At 39.5% G+C, this 10,712-nt stretch overlaps 1 protein-coding gene across 8 annotated transcripts in view; it reads left to right on the plus strand.

The window, feature by feature from the left end:
- The window catches only part of TAB3 (TGF-beta activated kinase 1 (MAP3K7) binding protein 3), a 43,830-nt gene extending 33,952 nt beyond the window's left edge, over positions 1-9,878 (plus strand). For all 8 annotated transcript variants that reach the window (XR_010995834.1, XM_068179821.1, XM_068179817.1 and 5 more), the window contains 3 exons: positions 1,366-1,459; positions 2,998-3,081; positions 5,302-9,878. Coding sequence is in view for 7 of the 8 variants with exons in the window: in XM_068179821.1 (XP_068035922.1) it covers positions 1,366-1,459; positions 2,998-3,081; positions 5,302-5,450 (327 nt within the window). In the remaining variant the exon portion in view is untranslated. The remainder of the gene's footprint in view (positions 1-1,365; positions 1,460-2,997; positions 3,082-5,301) is intronic.
- Positions 9,879-10,712: the final 834 nt, after the last annotated feature.

Here is a 10,712-nt window from a genome sequence, read left to right on the forward strand (position 1 = left end):
AAGTACAGAAGCACTGAGTGTGCCAGGATGAGGTTAGGAAAGCCAGAGAAAAACTGGAGGTGAATCTGGTACAGGATTTCAAAGACCAAAAGAGAGGCTTCTGTTACTACCTAGGTGACAGCAGGAAGACCTGTGAAAATGTGAGCTCAGCAACTTGGGGGGCATGGTTTATGTAATAGGACATGGAAACGGCGTGAGATACTGAATGAACTTCTTGGTTCAGGCTTTACAGTCCATCAGGAATCCCAGGTCTCAGAGACACTGGGACAAGTGTGAAGCTAGGAAGGTACACACTTAATGGAAGAAAATCGGGTCAGGGAATGCTTAGGCAAAGCAGTCATACATGAAGTCATAATCCTGGATGAGATGCACCTACGAGTGCTAAGGGAGCTGGCAAGTGTCATTGCAAGGCCACTCCAGGTAATCTTTGGTTGATTAATGGTGTTTGAGAAAGTTTCCAAAGGCTAGAGGAGAGCAAATATCACTGATGTCTGCAAGAAGGGGAGGACCCAGGGAACTACTGGCTGGAACTCACTTTGATCTTTGGGAAAGTGATTGAGCAGCTAAAGCTGCTGACCATTTCCAGGCACATGAAGGACAAGAAAGTGGTCAGCAGTAGTCACATAAATTCACCAAAGGGAAGCCAAGCTTGGCCAATTTGGTAAGCTTCTAGGATGCAAAATCCTAGATGACCTCCAGAGGTTCCTTGTGACTTTGAATATTCTATGATTTTGTGACTGTGATGCTGAAATGTATCCTAGGATTAAAAGTGTCAGTGATTGATGCTGCTGGCATTAAGAAAGCTTTGCATTCCAGTAACTTAGGGTTTCTTAATGATATGCAAATATATGGACTTAAATAACTGATTATGCTGTTAAGAATAATTGCAATCTTTCATCACTGAATGATTTAAATATACTGGGCTGAAAGGTTTGGCTTCTTGGAGCTCCTTGCAAATGAATAAACTTTTGACCTCATTCAGTTATAAGCAAGTAATAGTTAATGTGGGCTGCAGTTTGTATTCTGTTTTTGATTATCTTGATGCAAACTCGGGTGGTAAGTCATCCATTTATACAGAATTTAGTAATGTGTGTTTTTATAAACTTGAGCTCAGCTATGTCATCTTACTCTAATGAATTTTAATATTAAATAACTTGTCTGTTTTCCTCCTCACATGCCAATAGAAGAATGTTTTTTGAAGGCAAATGAGTTAGGGGTAGTAGGCCAGACAGTTGGACTTCTTTCAGTGCCTTATCTATACTCAGTTTTTAGTAAAGCTGTTAACAAAGACATAGCAATGTTATTTCTATTTCAAATAAGGTGCTGACTTTCCCACAATTACTATTTCGGAATGTTTCTTTCTAGCCTGAGGAAATGACCAGATTGAGAAGCCTCAACAGACAACTCCAGATAAATGTTGACTGTACACTGAAAGAAGTTGATCTCCTTCAATCTAGAGGTATTGAATTGATGCTTTTTAAAAAACATCATTTGGATATGGTCACGAACGTTAGTCTGCTGGAGGTTAGGAAGGCTCTGCAGAGGGCTCTGGACAAGTTGGATCAGTGGGGTGAGGTCAATTTTATGAGGTTCAACAAGCATCATAACCACCCCAGGCAGAGCTACAGGCTGGGGGCAGAGTGGCTGGAAAGGTGCCTGGAGGAAAAGGAGCTGGGGGTGTGGGCAACAGCAGCTGGACATGAGCCAGGTGTGCCCAGGGGGGCCAATGGCACCTGGCCTGGATCAGCAATAGTGTGGCACAGGGCCAGGGCAGGGATTGTATCCCTGTACTTCACACTGGTGAGGCCACAGCTCAAATCCTGTGTCCAGTTTTGGGCCTTTCACTACAAGAAAGGCATTGAGGGGCTGGAGTGAGTCCAGAGAAGGGCAGCAGAGCTGGGGAAGGGTCTGGAGAGTCGGTCACAGGAGAAATGGCTGAGGCAGCTGTGAGTGTTTAGCCTGGAGAAAAGGAGGCTCAGGGGGACCTTATTGCCCTTTACAATAATGTGAAAGGAGGCTGTGGTGAGGTGGAGTCTCTTCTCCCAGGTAACAAGTGACAGATGAGAGGAAACAGCCTCAAGTTTCACCAGAGCAGGTTTAGATTGGATATTAGGGAAGATGTCTTCAGGGCAAGAGTTGTCAAGCTTTGGAACAGGCTGCCTAGGGAAGTGGTGGAGTTGCCATCCCTGGAGGTATTTAAAAAACCTGTAGATGCAGCACCTGAGGACAAGGATTAGTGATTGACTTGGCAGTGCTGGGGTAGCAGTTGGACTCAATGATGTTTGAAGTCTTTTCCAACCTAAATGATCCTATGGTTCTAATATGGCATGTGCTTAAATGTGAATATTGGGAGGTTTTAGTTCAATTTATAATAGCAGTGACAACTTACCTCTAAAAGGTGGGTATTTCTTCAGTTGCAATCTAATAAACTTGACTTGCTAATTCTTCTGTTGGCCAAGTTAAATTCCATTAGCAAGAAAGTGGTGAAATAAAATTATTTTGTCAAGAGCATATTAAAAAAATCTCCTTTGTGAAGATGCTTTACTTAAAATTTTAACTTCTTGCTGACAAAGGCTGTGGCCAAGTAATACAGAACTGAACGACGAGTTGCAACCAAGAGACTGGCAAACAGAAATTTATTAGGGTTTTTAAAAGTCTTTTTCGCAACAGAAACTTGTCTTAAATATAATCAAACCGATTAGGATATGCACAGTCCTTTCTTTTTAAGAAAGTATGCTGTAGGAAGACATGCATTTCACATGTTTTCACAGCAAAACAAAATATTGAGCTGGAGTTGGTTTTTCAGTATGGGATTGCCCTGCTAAAAATTACTATGATTGACAGAAAACTAAAAATATGTGACAAAACTTGTTAAAAAGCTAAGATATAATGTCATAATAAGAAGATGTATAAAATAAGAAGCCTTTGGATGCTCATGTCACTGGCATAGGCATTTAAATAATCTTCAAGTTACTCTTTCTTTTTCTTTTCTAACAGGAAACTTTGATCCGAAAGCCACGTGTAACTTCTATGATAACATAGAGCCTGGTCCTGTTGTGCCACCAAAGCCATATAAAAAAGGTAGGTCAACAAACAGGCATCATCACCAAATCTGCATTGAGAGAGTTTTTTTTTTCTTTTTTAAACAATCCCTGTGGTGACAGGAAGCAGCTCTACTTATTTAACTTTTCTGTCTGTAATTCAAACCAGAACATTTTTCTATAAGTGCAGTAATCCTGGCTACAACTTGTTTTCCTCAGGCAGATTGTTGTGAATGAATGTTCTGTTAATACCACCTTGATTATAAATAGTTATTCCCTGCTAGAAAAAAGAGCTGAAGTACCAATGTGGGATCCTATGCTCTGATATGGAAAAAACAGCTATCTTTTCCCTGAAAATGTTATGTGGGATAAGATTTATAATACTGTGTCTCCTCTTGCTGTAACTGGCATGTACTGCACTTGCTAGTGGAAAGGAAGCAGCTCTTCTGAATCAGTAATGCTACAGTCTCCCTGACACTCCAAAGTTTGTAAATGAGTTCTGGTTGCTGAGAACACTCCACAAAGGTTTCTGTAGGTGAATTTTGAATTCATATTAGGAAATTTCCCCCCTCTTTTGAAGCAAGTGTTTTACCTCTCAATGTAATAAAATTACTACTGTGTGGAATTTTGAAAGAAAGGGAAGGCCTAGAACTGCTACTTGTGGCTCAAAGAAAAGATAATACTGGGAGGAGTTCCCTGCATTAGGTGGTAATGTCCAGGAAAGCAGTAGCATCAGGTGAGCCATGGTGTGCCTGGCTGGAGTCACCTTAAATTGCAGTGATCATGCAGTTGATTAAGGAATTGTTAACTTTGTAGTTCTTGAAGACATTCTCTTAATTACACTACCATATTTAAGGTATTGTTTCAAAGCAAAATAATGTGCAAAACTCACGTGAAATAAGTTCTTTTATTTGGCAGTTAGGAAGATAGTGCCTTGTAAGGATTTATACAACAAGCTTCCAGGTTTTGTCTGCCAGCTTATTAGAGATCAGTTGTAGGGCTGCTGTGCTGTATTCAAAGCTTCGATTGTTACACGGAGGCATCAAATTGTTTCTTCTTAAATAATAAATATTGTTTAATATTGAGCTGTTGAAAGTGTGGGCAGACAGACGGGTGTGGGCAGACAAGGGTGTGCTCTGTGCTGCCATCTGGCCAGTCAGTGGAACGCAGTCGAGTGCCCACACGGCCTGGCTTACCAAGAATTTGTTGAGGTCAAGCGCTGCTAATGTGACTGTGCAGCTTCTGGCCTGGAGACTGCATCTAAGCAAAGAGGTTACTTTTATTTCCTTTGTTTGTCTCTGAAGACCTAAGTACTATCTGCACTAAGGTTGTTGTCAGGGTCTGTTGCATTTCTTAGCAGGTGGGGAAACTGCAAATTACTTTGTGTGCAGTTACAAATTGCAGGCCTTTGTTAGACATGCGTTCACAGATGTTTAGCAGTTGTTATCCTAGCCATACCTTCTAGGTATGTGTTAATGTTAATAAATGTTAACATTTTCTAAGGTGATGTGTTGCCACATCCTGGGAGTATTCCTTACTTATAGTAGATGAGTGAGATTACAGTAAATAACCTGAGGTGTTGAGGTGGTGTCAGGAGACATGGAAAACTGAGTGTTTCTGTGGGCTAAGGCCTATTGTGTGATATGCATACATACTGATTTTATGAGTGAGAATCGACTTAAATGCTGATTCACGTACATATATCCCTGCTTCAAAGGCATGAGGAAGAATTGTCTGGTTTTGGAATAGGCCTGTCATTTTATTTTTAGATTGTATTCTTTTTCAGCCTCAATGAATGCTGAATTAATTGATTGTATTCTTTTTCAGCCTGAATTAATAACATGTCTTATGTCAGACTGCTTGAAGCAGCTAAGTTAGAAGTAGTTTTCCCCTTCAGGTGAAGCAGGGTTATTGTAGTTAAATATTTGGAAATAGACTGCTGTGTGTAAACCTTAACAGGATGGTGCTGTGGTGCCAGTAAGAAACTTGTATGCTTTAAGCTGTTAGACCTTTAGCAGTATCAGTGACCTAACAGGGATGAGTTCTCTGTTGGTTTTAAGATGTTACAGTTAAGTGGCTCTTTACAGAAGTGAAATACTTCAAATATTCAGATTTCACAAACTGAATTATTAGTGCTTCAGGAAAAGGTTTCCATGTTCATTTTAAGAGTCTATTTAAATAGGTGACCTTCCAGTAGTGTGGTCTTAACTATTAATCCTTCTCTTCTGAAATAAAATGTTTTCTTTTGGCTTTTCTTTAGAGCATCAAAACAGCTCCAAACAGACTCCACGGACTCAGCCAAGAGATGAAGACTTTGAAGGGGCCCCATGGAATTGTGGTAGCTGCACCTTTCTAAATCACCCAGCACTAAATCGCTGTGAACAGTGTGAAATGCCACGATACACCTGAAATTCAGGAAGGGGCTGCACTGGGTTGAACACAGGCTCTCAAGCCAACATCTGTAAGAGAAGGAAACATGGGGAACCTTTCAGTCCACCTGCCCGGCCTTTGCCAGTCAACAATCTTCATACTGCAAGGGGTGGGAGTAATGTGTTAGGATGTTTCTGCTTCTGCTACGCTAGAAAATAAATGAATTAAGGGTAAATTCCTTCCCATTGTTGTGAGCAAAGCAGAAAACGAAACCTGAAAATGTAAAAGGATTACTTTTGAGAAGAATGTATGCAGGAAAGCAAATAACTACTGGTGTTTATTCCTGTGGTTATAGTTACTGCTTAGTGGCTCTAAAAACAACCAACCCAAAACTACTGTTTTTTAAAAGAAAATTATAGGACTCTTTGTAATGGTGTGAAGTGTTACACTTAACCAGAAAAACTGAAGAGCCAGAGCTGACTTAACCCGGCCACAGCTAGCTGGAAAACAAAGGCTCCCTGTGCTTCTAGATTGTAAGCTACTGAAAAAGAAGACAGGTAAATGCAATGATAAATTTTGCAATGTATAAAAAAAAAAAACAAGGAGAAGGGTATTTGTAATTGCTGCTTTTTTTCAGGGTAACTTATGTCTACAAAAACTTGCTGTTTGAAATAGTGACCTGAGGTGACTAAATGAGGAACCGTGTGAGTGTTACAGAGAGTGTAATCAGAGGTAATTTTTTACAATCCCGTTTGCTTGTACAGTGCCCACCTGGCTGTGTCAACACTGGTAATAAACCGAGAATGAATTCTACCACGTTGCAGATGAAAATCCTGCTGCATGCTTTCATTGGGCCGCCGTGTTTCCAAGCTCAAAGGATGCTTTTCTGTACAACCTTCTGAGCCGGTGCTGTGCAGCAGCACAGTGAGATATGCCAAACACAGGCTACTCCAAATTCCATTTGGAAGACTTGGGCTTAGGCATGGTTGTGTTTGAGAAATGTTTGTACCCAGTTCCTTAGGCCTTTTCAGCTTCCAATTTGTGAAGAATTCATGGTGTTTACAGCACAGAAGGTACTTCGTGCCCCAGATCAAAGTTAGCTGAAAAATAATTAATCAGCTCTTCAGCAAAGGTTTATTTGCACATTATTAATAAACCAGCCTGTACAAAATAGCAGATGCCAGATCCTGAAGAATTACACACTGCATTCTTTCTGTTTTGGTCAGGAAATATTTGTCATAGGTTAAAGAACACAAGACTTGCAATTGAAAATGCTACTGGTACTTAATCTGCCTATGATACACTGTATTCTAAAGGTGATGTTCAATCTGTCTGAATGCTTCAGGCTGCTGGAATAAAGCACTCGATACTTTGAGATCAAACTTGGGTTTGGGCAGCTGAAAGATTCTGTGACACAACTGTGTGACTGTGTAGGGTGTTCTGTGTACTGGTCAGAGGCTGGTACAGTGCATTTGAGTTTTTATGGTATAACTTCATCACAATTCAGAGATGCAGCCAAACACTTAAGCTGAATTATGGTAATTGACTTGATAAGGCAAAATTTGCTATTAACTTTACCATGAGAGTTTGAAACTAAATGAAGTTAAAACTTCATTTTAAGTTGTTCTTAGCTCATGGCAGCCACATCCATATTGTCAATTACCACAGTTCACTCGATGTGTGATAACATGCTAAGCTGTGGCAGAACAATCATAGGTCTGAATCCTTATTTAAAATAAAGCAGCATTTGCAAGGGGTGGGTGGAGGAAAACTCATCTTGACTGCATTGCTCAATCTGGTGTCTTCTTTCCCCACAGTTTATAAATAGACAACAGTAAGAACCAAACTGTTGAACTTAGATGAGGAACCAATATTTTATCTGGCATTTTTCAATATGTTCTTGCACTAAATCTTCAGGATAATTTAAAATAAGCTAAGGGATCTCCAGCAATCAGTGTGCACCACTAATGAGCAAAACTAAGTCAAAGGCATCAAAGACAGTTTTCCTTCCTTCCTAGTCATTTACACTGCTGTGAGGGGAGCTCATCACATGTGGAAGGGGGTAGGAAAGTTACTGTCAGTTACTGTCAGCTGAAATTAAAAGCCAGGTATTCGTTTTGTGCATGTCAGTGGACAATTTGACAAAACTGAGAGCTAGAAAACAGATGAGCAGAAGCATTGCTGTTATCAGCTATATAACAAATGACTCCAAACAATGCCAGTAACTTCATGACTTTTCTATCCTGATGCCTTTGCCATTGTATTATTTCAAATTTTCTGTTCCTTTGTACTTCTGGTGAAGTTCTAGAAGCATTTGTTTTTGCTGGAATTACAAAAAAGATAGCAACTGAAGTGACAGACAGCAAATGAGAGTAGGGGTGTCATGCGAAAATACAGTTGTGCCATTTTCAGACAGAATAGATGCTACTTTCAAAGGAGGAGGTGCAAATATGCATTCAGTCCAAAAATGCCCTGAACTGCAATAACCTTACATGGAGACTTGCAAATCTTAGTCCCAGCTTCACCAGAGGAAGAGAAGGAGGGCTGCCACCACAGCAGGATACTCATTGGAAGAGTGAGTGAGCACCATTAAATTGAAAAATAAGTCCTTTGTACCAATGACTTTACTAGGTTTTTTCAGTTACTCTCATTTGTTGCTTGTACAAAGAAAACCACCACACCCTTCTTTTGTATTCTTGTACTTGTAAATGCCCATACTCAAACATGAATAGTAAAGACTTGACATGGTGCTTGAATATTTCTAGTTTGTTAGAATGTAATTGTATTTCGAATATTGGAAGATCCATTTTGTTTCTGAAAGCAGGTGATGCCATTCAAACCCCAACTGAATTGTAGATTATACCAAAAAGATCGGTTTATGGAATATTTATTGAATGCACATGAAACCCTAATGTCAGCTGGCAACAAAATGCACTGTATTGTATAAAACTTGTGTGTGTGTGAGAGAGAGAATGTTGGGATGCTGATGCTGTTGTGTTAATGCACTACTTGTGTTTTCTTTTTTCCTAAATGACTGTGCTTTCCCTCAACCATGCTACTAGAATGTAACTGACTTGGACATTCAGTTATTCAAAATTATCTCACTGTTCATTGAAATTTTATAAAGCTTATTTTATATTTACTGTGCTATTAAGATGAATTCCCTTTAATTATAGGATACTACTGTAGTTCTTTAAGAGTTTATTTAGAGTGGGGCTTGTGGAAAATTATTCAGAACATAGTAAACCAAAAGAAATCCTGAACTTTGGATCTACTTTTAATTTGATGTAATTATTAGTCTTGTTTGGGTGAAGAGGAAGGGGGTGGGAAAGGAAAAGGAAAGGAAGTACTTTGTAAAATGTAGTCTTAGATCAGATTGAATTGTGTATCTGTGTGTCTGTGGTATGTGTGTGTATCCCTTGAAAAATGGGAGGTGTGGTGAAAAGGTGTAATAATTCTTAAAAGAGCTGGTCTCAGTACTTTCTGATTATGATATGCTACTGAATCACATTTGGTTTTTTTTTTAAACCCAGCTTTTATCTCAATTACTTTATCTCTCCCAGCTATACATCTCTCACTTCAATTTCTAAATACTTTCTTAATTTCTAAATACTTCTACATTTAATATTGATTGTAAAATCCCTTGAAACTGAAATAGAAATACTTGAGTTGAAATGGGGACAAAATAAAAACAATAAAGAATGTTTTTTAAAAGAATGTGAGAATATTAAATATGTTAAAAACAAACTTGTCATCAGGATGATAGTTCCTCTTTTAAAATCCAGTGGTGTACCCTAGAATGTGAACATGACTATCCTGATGATAAGCGGATGGTTGGACATAAACAATTCAACAGCCAATTTGGTACCACAGAATTGATGTGTTCTCTACTGCAGTGACTCCAAATCCCACAAGGAAGGAAGACATGCACAGATATCACATCTCACAGTCAGTACTGTCTCTGTGTGCAGCTGCATTTGTTTTCATTTCAAAAAGTCAATCATACATGAACCCAGACATGACTGAGTTTTGCCACATTTCTTCAGTTGGGGTTTTCATTGCTGTATATGTCCATAAATGCAAATATTTTCCTTGGAATAATCAGAAATCAATGGAGTTAATGCAATATTATAATCCTGGATTTCCAGTATCTTTGAAACCAATTTTAAAAGACTGTATTATTGAAACTTATTTATTTATGGTGGCACCAGTGTATCTAATCCATACTTCCTGCTGTGTGAAACCCTGTTAAATTTTTTCATTAAAAAAAGAAGACACGATCTTGTTTAATCCTGTATATATGGTGTCTACATTCTAGATTTGTGTATGCTGTGAATGAACTTATTACTAAGAGATGAAATTGTATAAAAGCATTCAGAGGCTATGCATGCATGGTACCTCCAGAAAGTGCATACTCCAAGTTGCAGATTCCTGCAAAAATAAATTAATAAAACTAAGCAAACATCACATCCTGCATTTGTTCTTGTATGTAGTAGGAAACATTTTTAAAGTGCAGCCTTTTTTGGCCTTCATAGCCTGGTTGTTTCTGGTCTCCCACTTGGACCTGTAGCTATAGCAAGTTTGTTTCAGGGCTTTCGGGGTTTTTGTTTTGGTGATCATTAGGCATTTGCTGAATATTGAACTGGGTCCAAATCCTGTTCCCAAGAATGTGAGTGAGCAGGAATCCTATTTAGATGATGGATATTCTGTGCAGCTTCTGGTGTGGAAACAGGACGTAGCATGTTCAGAGTGTGAGGTTGGCCTCAGCACTTCCCCCAGCTTTGGACAGAAGGTTGTTACCGAGGGCAGCTTTACCTGCTGTAGCACCACAGGAGTCCCTCTGCTGCTCTAACCTCTTGGAAAGGCACTGCTCTGGGAGAGGGTGGAGAGGTGGAAGTACACAAATGCGAGTGCAGGCACTTTCTAGGGCTGTGTTCTCCATGGCATCAGCTCCCCACAGCTCAGGAGCTCCGGAGCTGTGCCCCTGCGGGGCTCTGGTCACACACACCGAAGGTCCTTCAGCGCCTTCCTGCTCACAAACCTGCTGTGCTGCTGTCAGGAAACATGGGTAAGAATTTCATTCTGCATTCCTTTTGCCTTTGTTTACTTTATCACAGACTCAGGAGACGTTTGTGTTTTAATTAAGCATTTGATTTTTTTTCACTTCAGAAATGATTGCAGTTGAAACTGATTAAAAAAAAAATACAGAAGTTGAGAAGCCTGTAAAGTATATTGTGCTAATGGAGACCATGCAGAGCCAGAAGACGCCTGTCTAACAAGTGCTCACCATTTTTTGTTGTT

This window comes from Anomalospiza imberbis, chromosome 2 (assembly GCF_031753505.1).
Source record: "Anomalospiza imberbis isolate Cuckoo-Finch-1a 21T00152 chromosome 2, ASM3175350v1, whole genome shotgun sequence".
Lineage (NCBI taxonomy): Eukaryota > Metazoa > Chordata > Aves > Passeriformes > Viduidae > Anomalospiza > Anomalospiza imberbis.